The sequence below is a fragment of the Marmota marmota genome, unplaced genomic scaffold, assembly GCF_001458135.2.
Source record: "Marmota marmota marmota unplaced genomic scaffold, marMar, whole genome shotgun sequence".
NCBI lineage: Eukaryota > Metazoa > Chordata > Mammalia > Rodentia > Sciuridae > Marmota > Marmota marmota.
In genome coordinates this window covers 4,877,764-4,903,194 of record NW_025999900.1, presented here as the reverse complement: position 1 = coordinate 4,903,194, position 25,431 = coordinate 4,877,764, and the positions used below count along the sequence as shown (strand labels likewise).

The window sequence follows — 25,431 nt, the reverse complement described above, 5'->3', positions numbered from 1 at the left end:
AAAGCTCCTAAAGAATGTTCTTAGCCACTGTAATGTGCACCAACTAAAATCAGTTTTCATTATTAAAATGGACCAATGTCTCTTTTAGTTAATATTTGATTACTGAATCAGAAACAATAAAGCAGCTGAAAAACATAGTTTTCTATTATAAAGCTGATCACCGCATCACCCAGTGATACAAAATTCTAGAAACGTTACAAAATTCTTTTTTAAAATTTATTTTTTGTTATCAAAGAGAATGTCCAGAGACATTGCGTACTAAAGAATTTGTTCATGGCATTGTTTTACAAAAGTTCCTAATGGAGAGTGAATATTTAATTTCTGATGTATCCTTCACTTATTAATGATGACTTGGATGAACTGATGCAATTACTTAAAAAAAAAATCCAGACAACCTTATAAAGGAAAAAAAAAAACAAAAACATCCATTCTCATTCTGAATCTGTTGATTGGAGTGAATTCAGTGGTCACAACACCACCACTGGCTAAGAATAAACTTCTCCACAGTATGGAGCTATTCAGGTCTTCTTGGTAAGTCACACAGGTCTCTCAGATATAGGCACCATGTTTGAAGTCTCACATAAAATGTCTGTGTCACTTAAATTACACAATGTGGCAGTGTTTGTTTCATGGGGACATAATATTTATAGAAGGGGTAAAGTAGAAAACAATCTGTTTGCATGTTATATGTGAGTACATTATTGTACTGTGCATGGGTTTGAGGGCACTGCAGCCCTTGTTAAAGAGGAATTCCACCAATGAAGCATTTGTCAGTTCCTAGTTGCTCTTGGTGCCAATGGTATCTACCATTTAACCAATGTTGTTAGGTCAGGGCCTTCTTCATCTACAGCTTGGTTGAAATGGTTTGAACTGAGTTTGGTTGTTCATCTCTTACACCTGAGCTTTATTTTTCAGCCTCAGGATATGTGGGGTATTTGACGGTTTCAATTTTCTCTCGGACTTTGTAGGAGGGATAGAGGCCTGTTCTTCCCAGTTTTCTGTTGACACCTTTAGAATAGCCATCCCAATGATTTCCAGCCACCCCAATGATATCTCCAGGTTCCATGGGGATTTCTTCTTCAGTTCGAGGTTGGTGAGGATAAATGGCAATCTGGTTGTGGGCATTCTGGCCCCCAAAATAGTAGATGTCATCTAAAGAATGGAAGTTTGCAGAGGCATCAGGATGCAGTGTTTGCATGATTTCATAAGCAACTCGACAGACCTTGGAAAGAAATGGAAAAAAGTTTGTTAGTACAGTATATAAAATCTCTCTTTCATAACAAACTGAAAGTCCTTGGCCAAACATGAACTCAAATACTGAGAGGGTTGAGAAGTAGTGGCTTTTAGTCAAAAGGTTTCAATCCATTTGCTATCAGATGATGGTATAAGTCATTCTTCATTTCTGGGCTTATATCTTTTTAAAGAATGTACACAAAAGATTATTACAATTAAGGTGGGGGGAGCTATCTATATATCATGCAAAGTAATTTAAAAATATGAACCAGTTAATTTTAATAAGCATTTATTAAGAGTTACACAGTTATATAGGCTGGGCACTGATTAAAAAAATAAACAAAATGAGTAACCTAGAGTTTGTGCCTAGAATTTAAGGTTTAGGATTAGGACTACAAATACTTAATATGAATACTGTTGTTCTTTTGCCTTTATTCCCTGTTTTCAATCCCACAAACTTCTCTGCTCAGAACTTTGTCTTGGAACCCTTTTCAGTAGATTTTCATGTAATAGGTTAATCATCACTTCAACTTTTCAAATCATTACTTCAACTTTTCAAAGCATTCTCAAGTGAGCTAAAATACATCTGCCATTTATGTTCTATAGAGTTTTAAGTGTGTTGTTTATATAATAGCATTCTTGGGATGACATAAACTGAGCTAGCCTTTGAGGAAGATGCCTGACTAATGTAGCTTTAAGGCTGCTTAAAAGACTCCTCTGTCCAAAGAATATATTCATTGTCCACTGAATGTAGATGAAATTCCACACTCTGAGCTTCCTTGAGCTTAATACTTGGTGACAGAGTTAAACTATAACTGTGACGTTTAACTATCTTCATAGAGGGATAACATTTTAAGGAATTAATAGACTCAGATAAAGTAAATGGATTCCAGAAACTTTTCTAAGAATAGGTGATGACAGAAGAGAGAACTATTTTCCTTTATACATGTTAAATTGAGAACTCAGCTTACATCAAATTTTCTTAAATCTGTAGCTATGGCCATCTCAGTTAATTAAGTTATTTTGTCCCTATTACCAATACTTTTGCATTTATTTAAAATGGCACTAATAATAATAATAATTAATCTGCTTAGTGAACAATTTTAGGACTACTCAGTAGTCTTTAAAACTGTGGCATTCATGAAGATCAAGAAACTGACAGGAGATGCTGTATTTTGGGATAGTATTAGAGCTTGAACAAAGGGTCTCACATATGTTAGGCAAATGCTCTCCCACTGAGCCACACCCTAGCCTGAGATATTTATTTACAACTGTTAGGGTCAAATGGAATCTGATTAGGTTAATCATCACTTCAACTTTTCAAAGAATCTGAATTTTAAGAACTTTCAAGAGGGGCAATTCTCAAATGCTAGATGTAAGCTGCAAATAAGATTAAGGTTAGAAATATTTTAAATTTTGTAAATATTAAAATATAAGGAATTTAAGTGATATGTTCAAGTTCTTGTGCTAGAATTTCAATTAGATTCAAGACAATTAAAAATCTGCATTCAAGTTGATTTCACTAACAAACTATTTACTGGGAATGTCATGATAGAATTGGGATAAATGGTAGAATACTAAGACTTATAAATTAAGGATTTGGATTTGGAATTTTTAAACTTAGATTCAGCCAAAGGCATGCATGGAGCAAGCAAAATTATGTGGGAACTATGGAAAGGAAGAAACCAAATACATTAACCAGAGAAATTATAGTTTTTGCTTCATAACAACATTTCAGTGGTCCCACAACACCATACAATTGACATTATCTTAGTTTACATAAGTATACTCTATGAAGTTTGCACAGTGACAAAATCACTTAACGACATTTCTCAGAATGTATCCTCATCATTAAGTGACATACAACTGTAATTAAAACAAAGCAGTTATAATAACTGCTAACTACAATAATATCATAGAGGCTAACACTAAGCTTTTGCTGTTAGTATAATCTGATGTAATTCTCTCAGTATCCCCATATAATTCTATCATTTTACAGATAAGGGAACTTGAGGCATTTGTTCTGGGTCACACTACCCATTAAGTGGAACATTCAGGTTTGAACCAGGGCAGTTTGTATATGCTTATAATTGCTATATGTATTTTTTTCTTGGAAATCTTTTTCTTCATGTTTATACCATAGCATCCAAAAGATATAATGTAAGATCAAGAACAGCCTTGGAAAAACCTGAGTGTCTTTCTTTAAAGTTATCTTCACCTACTCTTCTGTCGTTTCTAATCAGAAATGCAGGACCTTGTATTACTCTTAGGATGACCACAATCTCTACTGCAGCAATAAACCCTACATGGTTTCTCTTCTCCACTCATCAACGTCTTACTTTCATAAAATTTTTTCCTCTCTGTTCCACATCTTTTCGTTGCTTTCTTTTGGCAATTATCCTAATAATTAATTTGTGTTTTGGTATCAATAGTGTGTTAATCTTGGTGGGTACACATGTTTTCTTAAACCAAAGAAATAATTAATGGTCAAATTTCAGATACAGAGATTTCTGCAAAAACAAGTTGAATGCAGCTACACAAGGAGGTCCTTTATCTTCTTCATAATAATGGCCATAATGTTAGCAGCTGAGCTTAATGAGCACTAATTAGATTGCAAGCACTGTTCTGACAGTATATCCCTCCACCAACTCACTGAACTCTCACAACCAAGTGTGAGGAACTACTATTTATTCATATTTTATAGATACAGAAAACTAAGCCACAGAAAGGAATTTTCCAAAAAATACAAAAGGAGCTAGCAAAGCCAGAGCCACAGTTAGAATTCTTTCTGGTTCTGGCATAAGTGCTCTCAATCACACAAGACATTGCCTTTGAATAAGCACTTAGAAGAGCGACTGCCACATAACAGACACTCAATAAACATCTGCTGAGTGAATATTTCTCCATGCTATTCTGAATATTTTTCCAGTAATGGAGATGCAAATCCATGGGTGATATTTCATCCTTAAGGTCCTCATACAATATTCTGAGTAAGTAATGATTGTCTATATCAATCATGGGGCAATTTCTGCAAAGCAATAGAAAGATTACTATAGTGTTGATGTTTGCCTTTAATCACCTCTATACTTCCTCTCTGGACTTTACAAACTTAATCATGTGGCAGGTAAATGAAAGCTTACAGCTGATGCCAACACTCAGGTTTGGTACATGCCAGGTTGCATGACAGAGAGAACAGTCTATGGTTTGCAAAGCAATGCCTGGCTACATGTTGTTTTATTCATTCTGGGTTGACATGATGCTATATCATTTTTTTCCTTTATGCCAGGTGTATTCAAAATCCTTCCATATTAATATCTAAATGCAGCAATAAGAAAAATCAAGTGTTATTATCCCCATTTTACTGATGAAGAAACCAAAGCATAGAGGGGTTATGATCACATATCGCTCAAAAGTAGAAAGAGGTAAGACCACGATTCAACTTCAAACAGTCTGTCCTTAAGAGTCCGTAGCCAATATGCTCTGTTAGCTTCTATGTGCCCTGCTGAGACTAGTAACTCAACACTTAGCCTGCTGCTGCCTACGTTGTCTAGGTCTGGGAGGGATGTTTGTAATAAATTAACTGGGCATTCTTAATTTCACAGTTGATCATGTCTTCCTTGAAACACTTCACTGGTCTACATTCTCTGGTTTTCCTCCCACCTCACTGGCTGCTCTTCTCAGTCTCATTTCTGACCTCTCTTCTCTTCTCAACATCTTGTTGCTCAAGATAAAAATCCTTGGAGTCTTGCTGACATCCTTTCTTTCAGGTGTACTCTTTTTAAAAAAAAATTTGTTCTTATTAGTTATACATGTTAGTATAATGCATTAATACACCACTAAGCACACAATAGTGGCTAACAGCCAAAATCCTGCCAAAGGATAAAATACAGATATGACTATATTTTAAAAACCAAACAAGAATAGGGGACAGGAATCTGTCAGTCTGAATTTTGTTCCTTAATAATAGCCAGCTAAGTTTGCATGAGCCTCCAAAGCTTTCTCAGAGCAGAAGGGACCCTATTTTTTGTTAAAATGGACAAGTTTTTTTTTTTTTTTTTTTTGTTAAAAGCACTGGGTGATGCTGGGAGATCTGTATACTTTTCCTATGCACTACTTAGTTTTGCTATGCAAAGATAGAGGAAGACCAGGGTCTTTCCTACATTGCAGGAATGGCCAAAATCAATGCAATAAAGGCCACCTAGCACCATTTTCAGCACTGCAAGCTACAGTCCAGGATGAAGCAAGGTGTACTTCTTGTCTCCTGCTCTGGGAGGTAGGTGCAGAGCTCACATTGTGAGCTTTTGTCCTGTGTTGCTCCATGGTACTTTCAACAGTTATTTACTATTGTCTCATGAGTTATACCTTGATGGAAATTTCTATCCAGAACCAAATATCTGGAAAAAAGTTAATGTAGTTCTTGATTTTGTCATCTGGGCCTTCCAAAATCTGATGCAATGTATAATGAGGCCTGTTTTGTGTGGATTTAAAATTAAAGAGGGCTATGAGTGTGCTGTAAAAACTGCCAAGCTGTAGTGTCAAAGGAGAAAAATAATAATCTTTTTTTAAGAAAAATAATAATCTTGTCCTCTAGTGATTCTCAAAGACCGAAACTACTGAGCAGCATCCACTGCTCATTAAACAACATTAGCTTTAAAAATGTTAAAATCTTTAAAGTGAACATCCAAAACCATTTGGTGAATCAGATTCCAGAGTAATTTTGCCTGTCTACAACTAGTAGTCTTATTTCTCCATTATAATTTGTTTCAGATTTAATATAGGTTCATCAATAAGAAAAGTAGATGCTTTGGGGATAGATATTTTCCAGTAACATAACAAAATTAGCATACTTGGTAGAATAGTTTAGAATGTGACAATGCTGCTTTCAAAATTCACTAGATGCTAATATTGCCTCTAATTATCATATTAAATCCTGAGGACAGTACTCTTCAGTTTATGAGGTTTTGGGGACAAACTTGTCTTTGAGAAACAGTTTGGATGATTCAGAAACTAAGAGCAAAAATGGTAACAAAATTAGAGAGTAGAGACATATTGTTGGATTTTTAAAACTTTTCATTTAAGGAGACAGAAAATTCCCAGACCTCACTTAAGGAGATAAAACAGAAAGATCAGAAACTGAGGGGGATGGATCTAAAACCTTATGAGTGAGTAATCCTGCTTAAGATGCCGTGACACTTAGCCTGTAGGTTTTCAAAAAGCTCATGGTCAAAAGATCAATTCTTTCTCGCTGATATGTAGTATAAAATTTCTCAAAAGACAGCACATAGGAAATAGAAATTAATATGCTGAATGTTACTGGTTACTCTTTTCATAAAGAATTGCTTACCATATGATAACTGAGTGGGGCCTAAGCATTATTCATGACCACATGAATCACATGTTTCATGCTCCTTTTAAAATGTGAGAGCACATAGTGTAAAATAGAACCATGTATAAAAGATCTGCTAAAGTCAATACCATTGAGTCTAACAGGCAAAGGTATTCCTACAAAACACACACACACACACACACACACACTTCTTGGTGATTAACATTTTTTTTTGGGGGGGGGGGGTAGTACTGGGAGTTGAAACTACAGGCATTCTACCATTGAGCTATATCCCCAGCCCTTTTAATTATTTTTTATTTTGAGAAAGGTTTTTAAATTGCTCAGGCCTTGAACTTGCAATCCTCCTGGCTCAGCCTCCCAAGTTGCTGGGATTATCGGTGTATGCCACTGCATTTGGCAGTAATACTTTAGCTATATACAATAACACTTCAGTCCTCTTTTCAGTAAGTTTTAACTAGTTACTACTCTATCTATCTATTATTATTATTATTATTATTATTATTACTGTTATTAATATCAACAGTTAGAGATAGGGTAAGTAATTTGTTTAAGGCTGCTGAGCCACTATGTGATCAAAGCTGAACTTAAATCCAGAGAGTCTGCCTGCAGAACCTATGTTGTCTTATTCTTGTTCTCTGTCCAGTGAAGTCAGTGACTTGGCATTTTGATCTACTCAGTAACTTTTTCTCATGACCTATTGGTGGTGATGAGCCATTTCTGGGGCATTTTTCAAATAATTCCAATTTTAGTTTATGGCGAGGGAACTTCTAAATCCAGTAACCAATTTTGTTATCACTGCAAAAATAATGAATTGTATTAAATAGCTCTATATTTAAAAATATCTGCAAGAAACATTGAGTTGCAAAGAATCAAGGGGGGGGGAACCAACCAAACAAAAACTAACCAATCAACCAAACAAACAAAAAATATAAAACACTGAGGTACAAGTAAGTCCAGAGATTTATCATTGAATCTGCAATCATTCCACATTTTTAAATGCTATAGCTGTTAATCATCAAATAAGCTATGTGATAATGGGAGTGATCACATTTGGCAACTTGCCATTTGACATATAAATAAAAGGTACCATCACTGTTAAACTTTTATTCTGAACCCAAAATAAAGTATTTTGAGGTATTCAAGTCCATTTGGGGGTACAAAATATTGTTTGAGTTTTGCTTTTGAGCAAATGTGCAGAAATTATTTGGGGCAAACTCTGTCAAGAGTTTCTTTGGAGTAATATATATACATTTCATTCCTTTGGATACAAAAAATTCTTTCAGCACCAGTTCTTCATATGAATGCTTTTCTGGACTCAAAGTCTGAATGCAATGAGGTTGATATTATGTATAAAGTAGAGCAAAGCAGTATAATTTCTCCTAAAGACCAGACAAATTCTATCATCATGAAGTGACATCAACATCCTGATTTCTGGTTCAAAGGTACAGTAATGAGAACCAGAAATTCTAAAGCAGATATTTAAGGGGGGAAGACAGAAAAAAAGAAAAAGAATCTTCTTTCCATTCCAGAATAAGCATAACGGTATTCCTAAGAAGTGATAGAAGGAAGAAAGCAAAGCATTGAGCTGTAAGTCTTGGAGCCTGTCAACATATAAGGATGGTAAACAATCAGACATATATATTTGAGTTTTATGTCTAGAACAGTGGTTCTCAATCAAGGCAATTTTGGTCCCTAGGGGACATCTGGTAATGTCTAGAGACATTTTTGGTTGAACTTAGGTTAGGGATGCTACCGACCAAGGCTGCTGTTAAATATCCTACAATGCACAGTATAGCTCCTCAGAACAAAGAATTAACTAGCTCCCAGTGCCAGTAGTGCCTAGGTTGAGAAACCCAGGACTAAAAGAACAGACTTCAGGCAGGCCTAAAATCTAGACCTTCAGGGAAAGTGGTACAACTGGGAAAGGGACTCTTGATTCACTCACTCTAACAATAAGCATCAATTGTGTGTAGAGGTCTTCACTAGCTACAGGAACCTGTGTATCAGGTAGATACATAGCTGGATTCTCAAAAACAGTTGGGAGGGACTAAACAGATACACCCATCTGACTCCTGCCATGAGAAAGGGCAGGGCGCTTCTTCAAGACAGACCCTCCCCCACCATTAGGGAGAAATATCAACAGTGGGTGCCTTCATAGGAACTTGAAGACAAAAGTAAGTTTTCTTTCTGATAAGGACTGTTGCTATATGACTCCTATTTTGCATAGCTATTCACAAAACAATAGCAGTTGTATTCTTATTTCATACTGAAGAAACCTTTAACCTTTGCTTGTTTAAGTATTTTTTCCAAAAAATCATATCACCATCCCACTGTGACAATGTGCACGCTTATGTAATAAAAAAAAAAACTTGTCATTTCTTTATTCCCTCTGAAATATATTTCCATGGAAATGTCATTTTTATTTTTTCACACTTTTTCAGCATTTAAACATGTATTTATCTTATACTAATTTATATTTTTAAGTAATTATTCTTAGTTGATTCATGTGAATATTTTGATTCTGAATGAGGATGAGACTATATCTTCCATCTCCTTTGAAATCCTCTCTGCACCTAATATAACTATGAGCACAAACAGTCATTTAACAGCTGGTTAAAAGAACTAACCAAAAATATGTGTATAATGAGAAAGGAGAATAAAATAAAATAAAAACACCAATAAATATTGTTATATTTATATTCCACAGGGTATATAAGGCTGATTGGACCACTCACAAAAACACACACACCAAACTCAAAACCTATAATCATATGAAACAATTAAACTGAAAGAATGATTATGATATTATATTTCTTAAATTTAATGTATAGTTTCTTGCTAAGTAGAAATGTAATAGGATCTGAAAAGAAACTACATTTACTCTTTCTTCTTTTCTATAAAGAGACATAATGAGACAAATATAATACAATATAATGAGACAAAATGCTGAGCACTTAAGCCTCTTAGTATCAGTGCACTGATGAGTTGACATGGATAGATTCTAGTTATATATTGAAAGTATACAAAATCAGAAAGTATTAAGTAAGCTTAATTACTTGCTGTTTGTGTTACATGCTATAAACAAGGCAGGTACTTCCAGGGGAGATGTATTCAAGCATTGCTTGCAAACAACTAAATATTCAAAGTCCTCAAATAGCTATTTTGTAGAATCTCTTCATTCTTTCACAAAAACATATCATTACTAAATATAAGGATAACTGTACCTGAGTCATAATAACTAACATTAAAAACACAGACACATAAACAATAATTGTCCTGAACACGATAATGATGAAAAAGTTTTTGGTCATTTAAACATGTCTTACTGCCACCTACCTGGGATGAAAAAGTACACACTAGGAAGTCTGCCTGGGAGAGAAAATGTATATCCAGGATCACACCCCGAAGTGAATTTTCTGTATATCGATTGTGCAGTCCAGCTGACCAAGAAATAGAGTTATCACTAATAAATTCATAATTGGGGTACCTGAAAAAAGAAAGAAATTTATGCATGTTTACTGAAATCACAGTATCCTATACAGGGAGGATTGGTCCTTTGATTAAGAACCCTTCTCTAATAGAGAGGAGAGTTTTAATTAAAACATTCAATGGAATAGTTGGTGAGGCACCTGTGGATCCATTAGTAGGACAGAAGACATTTTGAATGTTCTATATATTAAGTATTATTGGTACATCATATAACACACATACATACACATCAAAATGTCCTTTATCAATTCATGGAAGAGTTGAAAACTAAAGGTTCATTATTGTTTGTAATGAAGGCCCTTCTAAGAGTTTATTCAAGCTGTTTTCATATTTGGTCACTGAATTTTTCCTTTAGACTGTAACTATCATGATAAAATTTCATTTAAATTTTCATTTATGATAATTCAGATTTGAGTGAAAATTTGATATTATAAGCAAATAATGAAAAGAATTAAAAAATAACTATTTAAAAATTTGTGAGAATAAACAGTCTCCTCTAATGCCCATCCTTTTTGAATAAATCTATTGAAACAATATGGTAATGGAAACCATCCTAATGAATTTATGAAAGCAAATTCCTTGTAGATGTCTACTAAGTAATATATTAGTGGTCTTACTTAAGATAGGGTATGTGTTTAAAAATATTAAAACAGGCTGTGTTTAAAAAGTCTACCACATGTTCAAATGACTCCACTCTGAATTAGAGTTTTAACTGTACTCTAGTGTAGAGTGAATTAGTGTCTTAGTGCATGAGATAGATCTTCAGAATTAAGTTATAAACCTTGTATAGTTGTGTAAAAAGGGGATAGTAAGTGTTCATACATAATTTCTTAAGAATTAATACATTAAGTGATGTGATGCACTTAGAGTACCTGACATGTACTAAATGCTCAATAAATATTGGGGATGGTTATTAAATAGTGTTCTTTACTTATTTAGATCTCTGCTCAATATCACCTCATCAATGAGGAGTTTGGAAGTCCTGGACCTTTTTTTCTGCTTAGTTTTTCTCCATAGCTCTTATTGTCAACTGACATAATATCTGTTTACTATTTGTTTACTGTCTGCATCCATTCATTCCCCACCTCCATCATCTCTAATTGGAATGTATGTTCTATAAAAGGAGGCATTTCACTTGTTCTGGTCACTGTATTATTTTCAGCACCTAAAAGAGAATCTGGAATATAACAGGAGGATGGAAGAGTATTTCTTGAAAGAATAATAATTCTTATGTTAGAAATAGAAACATCAAGAGTTAGTTTATATGTCTGTCTTCCAAACAATATTCCCCAAATGTTAGGACCATGACTTATTTTTCTTTGCATCAAAGTACCTGGCATTCTGAACAATGTTGTGTGCATAAATACATGAATAGTTGAGTGATACCTTTGTGTGGGACTTTATCTTAATTCCCTAACAGCTGCTTCAGACTTCTCTTCATTTTGGGGCCACCAAGGAGCTCCTCCTCATTGCCTCCTAATATTAATTGTAAAGGCAAAGTGAGCACTGTTTCAGGCTGGTTCTGTGTTCAGATCTATTTGTCTTATTATTTTTGACATTTTGCCCTCCTCAGTTCAGAATCAGGGAAATGAAGAAAATGTCACATTTGTTCTAGAAAGAAAAAAACCAGAAATACTTTTAATATGACCTTTATGGAGCTATATATATATATACCCAGGCAGCGGGCAGAAACAGTAACGAATATACATATGAAAATGCTGAAGGAGAAAAGAGGAGGTGAACTGATAGAACCAGTTCAGGTTTTATCCGTGAATAAAGACTACTTTGTCAGCATGGTTTGGGGGCTCAGGGAAACAAAGAAAGGAATAATTCATTTACTGAAAAGTGACACAAACATTAATGGACTTCCTAATTTAAAGGGAACTCTTTAGAATTAAACCAAAAGGACTTTATATATAAAAGATGGCATTGTGAAGGATACTAAGAGTAAAAAAAAATAAAGTAAATAATGGGAAAAGACTTTTCTGCACAAATATGCTACTTGTCTTCAAATATATCAGCAGAGGGATTTTCCTATCTTGAGGTTTCAGAGATTGGTAATGATAAAAATAAGTTTTTTTCTTTTTCCACATTATAGAAACTTATTTTTATATCACCACAAAGGACTAGCCTGGAGTTATAAACTAACATCAAATTTTCATTTCTGAAATCTTTCTTTAGACTGAAGGAGATACTATTCTTTGTGATATCTGGTATAGGACTCCTTCAGGACACTTCTTTAACCATGCTGTAATTATTTATTACATATATTTATTGTCTTTCAGTTAGATATTCTCTAGAAAAAGAAATCATGTATTATCTTTTATTTGTCTTTGCATTTGTATTCCCAGTGCCCTGTACTATATGTATCTTGCATGGAATTCAATAAAATAATAAACAAATATATTACTCATGTAGCTTCTTCATTTCACAGGGCAACCAAACACTTGGCAAAAACTTTTAAACATTTTTCTTGCTTCTATTAATTTCAATGCACTTAACTTTAGAAAAAGCTTGTTCAGAATTTTTGATAAAGAACAAACTAAATAACTGAGGTTTTTTTCCAGTGTTAGGGATTGAACCCAGGGCCTTGTGCATGCTGGGCCAGTACTTTACTAATGAGTTATACCCCCAACCCTACTTGGGAGGTTTTTAAAGGCCGTTTATCTTCCTGTTTTATCTCCATTCCCAGTTTCCACAATCTTTGAAAACAATATTGGATAGACAAGTTTAATAGCTCTTATTTCTTTAACTGCCAATGATTCTATAATTTGAACACTCTGGTAGTGAATTATTTAAGAGATATTGCTTGCCACATTAGTAATGAGTGACACAGTTACTGGGATGCCTATGCTAAGATCTTGTGGATGAAATCAGTCTGAACCTAGAGAAACACGAGGTATAAAACTATTGCAGCAAGGAATAACTACACACAGAAGCTATGTGTATAAAGCTAATCTTGACTCCTTTTTTAAAGGATAAGCTACCCAGAAAATGGCTTCACCTTTTATTGTGCAAAGCCTATGCATCATTTAAGTTTAATTCTTCATCTCTGTCCACTCTTGAAACATAGAAGTCTCATTACAATGATTACCTTGGACATAACATCTCTTGCAAGGTTAATTCATGCTTTTTTTTTTATATTTATTTTTTAGTTTTTTCAGCAGACACAACATCTTTATTTGTATGTGGTGCTGAGGATCGAACCCGGGCCGCATGCATGCCAGGCGAGCGCGCTACCGCTTGAGCCACATCCCCAGCCCCAATTCATGCTTTTGATTTCCTAAAACAATGCAGAGGTTCTGAGATTTGCTTAAGTATCAAACCAACTATGAAAGGTTTAAAGCAGAATTGATTCAGAGTTGAAAAACATTTAAGTAAAAGAATGAAGGAAAGAAATATCTTTTAAATTCCTGAGAATACTTTTGAAATGACTTAAAAATTAAAATAAAAGGATTTTCTAATAGTAAAAAATTATGCATAAAATGTTACCACTACACTTAGAATATGGAGAAAACTGCTGCCTAAACTACCACAGGGAGAGAAGTTATAGTTACAGACTAAAATGAGGAAATTCAAATTTTACTATTTCTATAGTCCATGTAGATACTGCTAACTGTAATAAAAGAGTTGTTTGGTATAAAAATGTCATGTTGTGGGCTGGGGATGTGGCTCAAGTGGTAGTGCACTTGCCTGGCATGCATGGGGCTCAGGTTCGATCCTCAGCACCACATACAAACAAAGATGTTGTGTCCGCCAAAAACTAAAAAATAAATATTAAAAATTCTCTCTCTCTCTTTAAAAAAAAAGTCATGTTGTGGTACTGGATTAAGGCAATAAAATATCATATCATTTTATTTAAATACTTCAAAGTCTAGAAATATAGCTTAAGGAAATAATAAAATAATTTTTGGCATATTTTGTGTCATTATTTATAAAAGTAAAAACTGAAAATAATCTGTCTAATGTTAGGGAAATGCTTGGTCAAGTAAGTACCAGTGATCCACACAGTGGATGTTTACAATTCACACTCAGGAAACACAAAGACTGAAAGTGAAGGAATGCAAAAAGATATTGCACGCAAATGGAAAGCAAAAGAAAGCAGCGGCATCCATACTTATATCAGACAAAAGAGGCTGTAAGTCAAAAACTATAAAAAGAGAAAAAAAATCATTATATAATAACAAAAGGGATCAATTCTCAAGAAATTATAACAATTGTAAATATATACGCACATACCACTAGAGAGCCTAAATACACAAAAACAAAAAAACAAAAAAGAGGAGACATTACAACTGACACCACAGAAATACAAAGGAATACAAGAGGTTACTATGAAGAAGCATACCCCACCAAATTGTATAGCCATGAAGAAATGGATGAATTTCTAGAAACATGCCCACCAATATTGAGTCAGGAAGGTACAGAAAATCTAAACAGAACAATAATAAGTAAAGAGATAAAATAAGTTAAAAAAAAAATCTCTCCTTTAAAGAACAGCCTGTGACTGGACGGCTTCACTGCTGAATTCGACCAAACATTTAAAGAACTAATACCAACCCATCTCAAACTCCTCCCAAAAATTGAAGAGGAGAAAATCCTCATTTTCATTGAGGATGAAAAAAAATCCTCAACAAAACTACAAACTGAATTCCATAGCACATTAAAAAGATCATTTATCATGATCAAATGAGATTTATCCTAGGAACTCGAGGATAATTTAACATACATAAATCAATAAATGTGATATACTGTACTGACAGAATAAATACCAAAAAAAATACATGATTTTCTCAACAGATGCAGAAAAAGCTCTTGACAAAATTCAACATTTGTTCATGATAAAAAATAGGTATAGAAGAAATATATCTACACATAGATGTTGACGCTCACCACATCTATTCAACATAGTACTAGCAGTACAAGCTAGAGTAATTAGATAATAGAAGGCATCAATATAAAAAAAAAAGGAGTGAAATTATCAGTTTGCTGTTGATATGGGTGCGCACACATTCTTAAAACTCCACCAAGAATCTCTTAGAAATGATAAATTCAGTGAAGTTTCAGATTACAAAATCTGAATACAAAAAAGGTAGCATTTCTATATACCAGCAACAAACTAACCAACAAAGTAATTAAGAAAATAATCCTATTATAACAGCAACAAATAAAATAAAATACTTAGGAGTAAATTTAACCAAGGAGGTAGAAGACCTGTATATTAAAGACTGTAAAACATTGATGAAAGAAACTGAAGAATACACACAAAAAAATGAAACATACTGCCCAGGTCCATGAATTGGAAGAATTAACATTGTTAAAATGCTCATACTATTCAAAGTAATTTACAGATTCAATGCAATTTCTATCAGAATTCCAATGTTATTTTTCACAGAGAGAGAAAAAAAACAACCCTACAATTTGTATTGGACCATAAAAGATCCCAAATAACCAAAGAAATCTTGAGCAAAAACTCCACAAAATTGGAAGAATTACACTCCCAGATTTCAAAACTATTACAAAGCTATTGTAATCAAAACAGCCTATTGTAATAAAATAGGCTTTGCTTCCTGGTAGTCATGTTCTGGGCTGCTTTTCTTCACCACATCCTTCTACCATGATGTTCTGCTAACCTTGGGCACACAGCAATGGAGTAGGCTGTCCATGGACTGAGACCTCTGAAACTGTGAACCAAATAATCTTCTTCCCCTCTAACAAACAAACAACTCCCTCCGAACACATAAAAAGCCCCTAAACAAGACCCAGCATGTTTCTAGCATAAAATAGACACAATGACCAATAAATGGGACTACAAACCCCAAAATGAATCAAAGTATTTATGGTCTCTTGATTTTCACCAAAGATATCAAGAATATACAATGAGGAAAGGCCAGTCTATCAATTAATGTTGTTGGGAAAACTGGATGTCCACATATAGGACTAAAACTTAGTCCTCTAATCTAATAGAATGAAAACAGGTCTTTATCTCACATCATATGCAAAAAAAAAAAAAAAAAAAAAAAAAAAAAAAAAAAAAGAACACTAAAATGGATAAAAGACTTAAAATGTAAGATCAAAAACTTAAAAACCATTAGAATAAAACAAACAAAACCCAGCTCTATGCCATTGATCGGGGCAATTGTTTCTTGGATAGGACTTTAAAAGCATAAGCCACAAAAGCAAAAATACACAAATGGGATTATGTCAAATTTAAATGATTTTGCATAGCAAAAGAAATAATTAACAGAGTGAATGAAGAGACAACCAAGAGATTTGGAAAAATATTTGTAAACCATACATCTGATAAGGGGTTAATCTCCAAAATATAAAATATAAAATAGTGGGAAAATAATCTGATTAAAAGATAGCAATGGGGGCTGAGGTTAGGGATATGTGGATATAGCTCAGTTGAACAGATCTTGCCTGGCACGTATAAGGTCCTGGGTTTAATCCTCAGGACCACATTAAAAAAAGAAAAAGAAAAAAAGTAAAAAGTCTGAGGATCTAAACAGACATTTCTTAAAATAAGTGGTGCAAATGGCCAATAGATATGTGAAAAAATGTTTAACATCTCTGATCATCAGAAAAATGCAAACTAAAATCATAATGAGATATCACTTCACATCTAGAAGGATGATTATAACCAAGAAAATAAAGGATAACAAGTGCTGTCAAGGATATGGAGAACATTGCAGCATTATTTACAGTAGCCAAGATATGAAAGCAACTTAAATGTTCATCAGTAATGTGATAAATGTGATACACACACACACACACACACACACACGCAGTATTATGAAATACTATGTAACCTTCAAAAAGGAGAAATTCTGTCATTTGTGACAACATAAATGAAACTGGAGGACGTTATGCTAAGTGAAATAAGCTAGGCACAGAAAGACAAATACTATATGATCTTACCTATATGTGGAATCTAAAAGGTTGATCTCACATAAACAAGAGAGTAGAAAGGTGGATACCAGAAGTTGGAGAGGTGGGGTGGGGATATGGGAGAAGTGGAAAAATGGAAAAAGGAGATACATTGACAAAAGGGTACAAAGTCTCTGTTAGATTGGAGGATTAAGTTATAGGGTTCTATGGCACTATATGGTGATCACAGTTAATAATAATGTATGGAATCTTTAAAAATTGCTAAAAGAACACCTTTAACTTTCTCATCATAAAAAATTTGGTAAGTGGTGAGATTACGGATATTAATTATTTGACAACAGTGAGTAAGCAGACCAAAGCATTATATAATAACCCATAAACATATATAATTGTCTATTCAAAATAAATAAACAAAAAAATAAATAACCTTTTTAGTGACCTTAAAAGTAGGTCCAATTTAATATCAGGTGCAAAAAAAGGGATCCAAAATTACATAAGATATGAACAACTATTTAAAAATACGACTATATAAAGGAATATGTCAATATTTAAATAGTCGTTGCCAGTGAATAGTGGGACTATGGGTAGTTTCCTTGGCTTCGTATTTACCAACTTCCATATTTTCTCATGAACATGAATTATTTTGCTAATCAAGGAAAAAGGCTCATGATACATTCAAGAATAAGTGAAAGAGTAGACAAGATTAATATCCCTTTCTTCAACCAAGCTACAAATTTCATATGGTGTTTTAAAATGAGAAAACATGGTGAACTGTTTCTAATTTGTTCTTTCTTTCTTTTTTATTTATATATGACAGAATGCATTACGATTCTTATTTCATATATAGAGCACGATTTTTCATATCTCTGGTTGTATACATAGTATATTCACACCAATTCATGTCCTTATACCTGTACTTTGGATAATAATGATCATCACATTCCACCATCATTAATTACCCTATGCCCCCTCCCTTCCTCTCCAACCCCTCTGCCCTATCTAGAGTTCGTCTATTCCTCCCATGCTCCCTCTTCCTATCTCACTATGAATCAGCCTCCTTATATCAAAGAAAACTGTCAGCATTTGGTTTTTTGGGATTGGCTAACTTTACTTAACATTATTTCTCTAACTCCATCCATTTACCTGTAAATGCCATGATTTCATTCTCATTTATTACTGAGTAATAGTCCATTGTGTATATGTGCCACATTTTTTTAATCCATTCATCGATTGAAGGGCACCTAGGTTGGTTCCACAGTTTAGCTATTGTGAATTGTGCTGCTATAAGCACTGATATGGCTGTATCCCTGTAGTATGCTGTTTTTAAGTTCTTTGAGTATAGACCTAGGAGAGGGACAGCTGGGTCAAATAGTGGTTCCATTCCCAATTTTCCAAGAAATCTCAATCTCCATACTGCTTTCCATATTGGCTGCACGAATTTGCAGTCCCACCAGCAGTGTATATCTTTCCCCCGCATCCTTGCCAACACTTATTGTTATTTGTATGCATAATAGCTGCCATTCTGACTGGAGTGAGATGAAATCTTAGAGTGGTTTTGATTTGCATTTCTCTTTATGCTAGTGATGATGAACATTTTTTCATGGTATTTGTTGACTGACTGTACATCATCTTCTGAGAAGTGTATATATGCTCCAAACAATGGAGCATCTACATTCATCAAACAAACTCTTCTCAAGTTCAAGAGTCAAATACACCACAACACAATAATTTTGGGTGACTTTAATATACCTCTTTCATCATCAGATATATCTTCCAAACAAAAGCTGAACACAGAAACTATAGAACTCAATAATGCAATCAATAACTTAAACTTAACTGACATATAGAATATTCCAACCTTCAATGAGAGAATATACTTTCTTCTCAGCAGCACATGGATCCTTCTAATTTGTTTCTAACACATCTGAACATTAACTTGAAAAACAATTTGTATTGTGTTTTGTGCCCAAATATGTATTTAATCTGTAAATCTTATATTAATCCATTCTTATACTTGGCTGATGAATTTCTTGGTCCTTTATGTGTATACACAAGGACTTGGAGTACTACCTTATTCTGACTTTGCTTCTTTTCCCCTCCCATTTGTTACAGAAAAAAGGAACTAAGAAATATTGTTAAATAGCCAAATGGTTCAAGTAATTCATTCTTTCATTGCTAATAAAATGTTTTTGAACTGATGAGATCAAAATAAACACAGTTCAGTTTGTACTAGGCACATACTAAGACAGGCCTTATGAATAAAGTATATATAATCTAGTGAGGAAGGCAGAAGTAAATAAGTGCTATGCACTATAATAGAAGAATGTGCAGAGACATAACTCAGTCAAATAATCAGGGATGATTTCTGGAGGAGATGGTATTATAGCAAAAGATAGACCACAATTTTATTTTAGCCTGTTCCCTACTTGTGTGTGTGTGTGTGTGTGTGTATGTGTGTATTCTTATTCATTTTTCTTTTTTATTTTTATTTTTTTAGTTATGCATGACAGAAGAATGTATTTTGACATATCATACATGCATAGAGTATAACTTCCCATTCTTGTGGTTGTATATGATGTGGAGTTACACTAGTCATGTATTCATATATGAACATAGGAAAGTTATGCCCATTCATTCTACTGTCTTTCCCATTTTTTGGTATATAATTAATACAGCATTTATTTATGGATAGTAAATAATGGCCAATCCTAGGTTGACCCAGATCCTATGATAAGAAATTTCTAATCAGAATCAGTCTACTAGTTTTCATAAAACCCTATGTTAATCCTATATTATTATTATTGTTGTTGTTATTACTATTGGTACTAGGGAATAAACACAAGGGTACTTAACCATTGAGCCACATCCCTAGCCCTTTTATTATTGATTTTTAAATTTTGAGTCAGGGTCTCCTTAAGTTGCTTACAGCCTCATTAAATTGTTAAGGCTGGCTTTGTACCTGTGATCCTCCTACTTTAGCTTCCTAAGTCACTGAGATTACAGGTATGTGCCACTGCTCCTGGATAATCCTATAGTATTATTAATAACAGTGATTTTTTCCTTCACTCGATTAGGAATTCCTTAAGAGGAAGGAGTACCTTGATTATCATGACATCCCTACACCTAGCACAGTGCCTAAAATATCAATACATAATAGAAGAATTGATTTATCCACTTAAAAAAATCATTCTTTGGTTCTTTACCTTTCTTTAGTGTAATTTACAAATTTCAGAAATTTAAAACAACAAAGACTCTCTCTATATATATACACACATATTCAGTTGCCTGTAATTGTTAGTGTAGACAATGAATAACAAGATCAAAGGGGCAAGTACTAGGTGTGTTTTATTACTAGCAATTCTATAAAGTTGATAAATATTATGTTTATTTTTCACCCAAATTCACATGTTTCAGTTTCTAATTGGTACTTGGCCTTTGGGAGGTAATGAGGGTAAGATGAGTTCAAGAGGCTGGGACCATCATGACAGGATCAACATCTTTATAAGACAGGCACTTGAGTGCCTGCTCTCTTTGGCACACACAAAAAAAGAGATCAAGCGAGGACACAGTGAGATGGTGGCTGCCTACAAGCCAAGGGAGAATCTTCAGAATGAAAATCTACCTTACTGATCATAGACTTCTCGGCCTCCAGAACTATGAGAAATAAATTTCTGTCATTTAAACCACTTGGTTTATGGGTATTTTATTATGGAAGCTTGAGCAAACTGATATAGATTTTAGTACCAAGAAGGGGGTGATTGTGTTTAATGGTGATAGTGATGACTGCTTGAAATGTGTAATCAGCAGTCTATTTCATTCTGGATTTCTTATTTCAAGGCATCAGATATGGCTAATAAAGTATGCTTTGATTAGATTAAGAGTTAAGCAAGTACACAGTCATTTGAATTTTAAAACCCCAATAATTAATAATAATATTAGAACAAGAATCACAAGTGATGGGAATTAAAGATTCTTCTCAAAAAAAGAGACAATGTCACTCTAGAACTCCTAGTTGGTCTAACTTACTTTGTTTTTGCCTCGTTTAATAAAGAAGGATCATCCGTGGCCAAATATACTCTTTTTTTATCCACTTGCATTCTGCGTGCGAGAAGCTGAAAATGTTCTTCAACATGCACCATGTACTCCTCAATGGGATGGAAGGCTGCTTCTGTTCCTACTTTGTCTGTGCGTCTGACATGGACTCTGGGGGAGAAATTCACATTCTGCTGATAATGTATTGATTAACTTGGTGCTTTTGGTGTACTCAATTTATATAATTTATAATGGCATTATAACAATTTAAACTGATTTTTCTTTATTTTCATAATTAGAAAAAACAAATATTAAAAAAACTCTCACATGTTTTAATATATTTGCATGGTAAACAATATAAGAGAAATTAGAAAATAAGTAAAGCTTTGGAAGAATACTTTATTATAGAGAAAGTAGTCGGTATATCAGGAATAACTGAAAGATTTCAGAGTTATACTTCACATTAGGCAGCAACATACTCACCAGCTATCCAGGAAAAAACAAAACAAAAAAACCAAAGAATTTAAATCTTAGGGTTTTTGAGACTAAAATGATGAAGAGTCACAGTTGTTATTATAGAATATTAAAAATAGTGCTTGTCACATTCTGAAGCCATTTTTTTCTTTTCTTCATTTAATCTTGTATTATAACTGCCAGTTTATAGAATTTAAAGTTGTCTAAGGAAAACACAGACTACATGGACTTTTCCTGTAGGAAGTGGAAGGAAAACTTTTTAAGGATTTTTACTATTTTAGTTTCATGGAGTCATTCCAGCCCTTTTGTTGTGTTTCTAATGTGTTTCTTTTCTGTTTTTCACTTATCAAATGTGAGCAGATACAGATCTCATCCATACCACTTATAAAAAGGCCTAAAACAGTAAAATTGGCTATACATATTTATATCAATCTGCACTGAATAATACACTGATTTCCATAGTCTTCTATCTTAGTGCTTCCAAAGTAATTTTAGTGGAAATAAGAATAATAATCATATTTTGTTTTCATAATTAAGGCTCCTTAAATCTGCCCTCTAGAGCCACCCATTGATAAATCACTATCCCTATGTAGAAGAAGGAAAATGGTAGATTTCTTTCCCTGAAGTTGCAGTCTTGGGCATGCCTCAGGCCAAGCCAAAGGCCAACTCTATTATGGGGTATGGAGATTTATTTCACTGATGTTACTCTGCCATCTTTATGACTTTCCATTCTTTTCTTTGCATGCCAGGTTATAGTCCAGATGTGGATAGGATCACAGAAACATCTATTCTGTCATCTTTTCCTTCCCACATTCTTATTTATTATTATTATTTTTTATTTGTTCTAATTAGTTATACATGATAATAGAATGTACTTTAACACATCATACATAAATGGAGTATAACTTCTCATTGTTCTGGTTGTACATGATGTAGAATCACACTGGTCGTAAAGTTATATATGCACACAGGGTAATAGTGTCCAATTGATTCTACCATTCTTCCCTCAATGCTTCTCTTAGGAAACTGGAATTGTTCAGTGTGCTCTATAGAGATGATGTTAATGATTCCACTGATTTTTAATAAAAAGTTTCATGAGATGAAACACTATCTAATAATATTATGATTTCACTACGTATCTTCTTTTATGCCAACATTTTGAATAGGGGTTAATAATTTCTCTATAAAAGCTAAAACATGAAGGAAGATGTGAAGTGGGAAATATGAAAATAAAAACAAAGAGATCTGTAATATTAAGAGTGGAAAAAAGAGAAGCATTATAAAGCACTACTAAGCGATTTTTACTAATGTTCTAAGTGAACAAAGGAAGAATATTCTCCCTGTGCCCTAACATGAACTGTGAAACCTGTTTTTGGTGGGGCAATGAAAACTAAACTCTGAATTGTAAAGATCAAAGTAGAAGGTAAAAATATTATGTATCACTATTATATATCACTGTTTGAGGGAAAAAAATCAGATTCTTACCCAATAACTGGATGTTTGAAGCCAAGCTTCTTGGTGGCCTCTTCTATTTCCTTTTCCAACCAAGGTTGTGGGCGGATCAAATATTTGACAAATTGAGACACCCACCACACTGCAGGATCACCATGGACTCTTACGAGTCGATCTGCAAGGTCTTCTGGTACAGCCAAGGGTAAATAAGGAGGACGCGGATGAAGACTGTCTACAATGGGGAGCTCCACCACTTGAACAACTCTGTCCTTCACTTCACCTGACAGAATATCAAAACATATCATCACCACACTATATTCCTCATTTATCTACCCTACTACAATAACTCACATGGGGTACTTTCATTTTCATAGCAACACTCAAGAAGAATTATAGTTTTCAGTTATGAGGAGATTAAATAACTTACCTAAGGTCCCCGAACAAAAGGGACAGAGAGAAATTTCACACATAGGTTGGTCTGCTTCTTAAGTACATGACCTTTTCTGAAAATTTCTAGCATGCTATCATATTATTACCTCAAACCCCAGGTAAGAATGGTATCAGCACTCTAAGTAGATATCTGATATTCTAGATATCAGAGAATGGACACAGCCAACTGTCAAAGTTCTTTTTTCTGTTACAGTTATTTTTTAATTAGAGATACTCAAAACTTCCAGCTTGTCATTATAGCAAATGGCTCTTGTATGACTTTCATGACAGAGCACTCTGGGAATATCTAAAGATTATAATGATAAACCAGTGTTAGCTTCAGTGTGGCCTTGGCCAGGGAGATTGCTGCCTAGGGCTTTACAATGTACTATGTCAATAGAAGAAGGGAGAAGGGTCCCCTTGTTTGTCTATAAGTAGGGTCTCTGGAGGAATCCAGAGCTTTAGTGGCAAATAGAAGCTTTCAATTTAATGTTCAGATGTGTTAGCAACAAATTAGAAGGATCCATGCTGCTGAGAAGAAAATATATTCATTCTCTCGCTGAAGGTTGGAATTATATATGTCAGTTAAGTCTAAGTTATTGATTATATTATTGAGTTCAATAGTTTCTTTGTTCTGCTTTTGTTTGGAAGATCTATCTAATGATGAAAGAGGTGTGTTAAAGTCACCCAAAATTATTGTGTTGTGGTCTATTTGACTCTTGAACTTGAGAAGAGTTTGTTTGATGAATGTAGAATGTAGAGAAAAAAAAATTAGATTTTAAAGTCTTTATTTCTTGGCCACAATAGACCTGTGACAATAACAATCTGTGTTGCTTGTTTACCTGGATATTAATTTAAAGTTCAAACAGTTTGGATGCTAATTTTTATATACAATGATTACTCTTATATCTGTTTTCTATACATCATCACTTACAATAGTTTGAATCTGGAATGTTCCCCAAAGACTCATGTGTTGAAGGCTCAGTCCCAATACATGCAATGTTCAGAGGTGATTTTTTGGGGAAGTGATTGGATCACGAGGGTGCTAACCTTGTGAACAAATTAACCCTTTGATAGAGTCATGGCTGAATGGATTACTGGAGGTAATAGTTAGGAGGTAGGATCTAGAGGAAGAGTCTTTATGGGCATGCCCTTTGGGACTGTATCTTGTCTTCTGCTTCTCTTTCCTTTCCCTTTGTCTCTGTCTCTCTCTCTGTTTACTGGCTGCCATGAGATGAGCAGCAGCTTTCCTCCACCATGTGCTTCTATCACGATGTTTCTATTTTTTCTAGAAATTTTGACATAGCAATACAAAGCTAATACATAACTGTTATTGCTGTTCTATCAAATTTATAATGTAATGATAAGAATAAACCACAGTATAATAGCCAGAACCCCTATGGTTTACATATTAAAGACCTATAATCCCAAGTACTTGAGAGGCTGAGTCAGAAAGATCACAAGTTTTATGTTAGCCTCAAGCAACTTAGTGAGACCCTACCTCAAAACTTAAAAAAAAAAAAAAAAAAAGCCAGGCATGGTGGCAAGCACCCATAATCCCAGCATCTTGGGAGGCTGAGGTAAAGAACTGTAAATTCAAAGATGGCTTTAGTAACTTAATGAGACTCTAAGCAACTTAGAACCTGTCTCAATATATAAAATAAAAGGGCTGGGGATGTGGCTCAGTGGTTAAGGGCCTCTGGGTTCAATCTCTGGTACCAAATCAAACAAAAAGAGCTGGGGATGTATCTCAGTATGAGACCCTGGGTTCAATTTTTAGTACTACAAAAACATAGTGATAACTAGAAGACAAAGAGTTACCAGGTAGAGAGATTTCACCAACTGAATATGTACTGAGTTAAATTTTCAATAACAGAAAATATTACCCTGAACATATAAAAATTAACTCTAGTTAAGATGTTATCATTGTGTAAAAATAAATTAGATTGTGATCACTGGACCATTAAAGAAAAAATATACTTGTAGAGAATAAACCTAGAAAATGTTTAAATTGTATTCACCAGTATGAAATAATCTGTTTGTATTTATCTCCCCTGTCCCCCATGTATATATACATAAAATAA

The 25,431-nt window shown here is 34.0% G+C and overlaps 1 protein-coding gene across 4 annotated transcripts in view; it reads right to left on the bottom strand.

Annotated features, from left to right (window-relative positions):
* Window positions 1–202: 202 nt before the first annotated feature.
* The window catches only part of Fut8 (fucosyltransferase 8), a 295,897-nt gene continuing 270,668 nt past the window's right edge, over window positions 203–25,431 (bottom strand). For all 4 annotated transcript variants that reach the window (XM_048798521.1, XM_015490234.2, XM_048798520.1 and 1 more), the window contains 4 exons: window positions 22,952–23,198; window positions 20,987–21,163; window positions 9,917–10,067; window positions 203–1,222 (listed from right to left, as the gene is read on the bottom strand). In XM_048798521.1, the coding sequence (XP_048654478.1) occupies window positions 905–1,222; window positions 9,917–10,067; window positions 20,987–21,163; window positions 22,952–23,198 (893 nt within the window). In that variant the 3' untranslated portion in view covers window positions 203–904. The remainder of the gene's footprint in view (window positions 1,223–9,916; window positions 10,068–20,986; window positions 21,164–22,951; window positions 23,199–25,431) is intronic.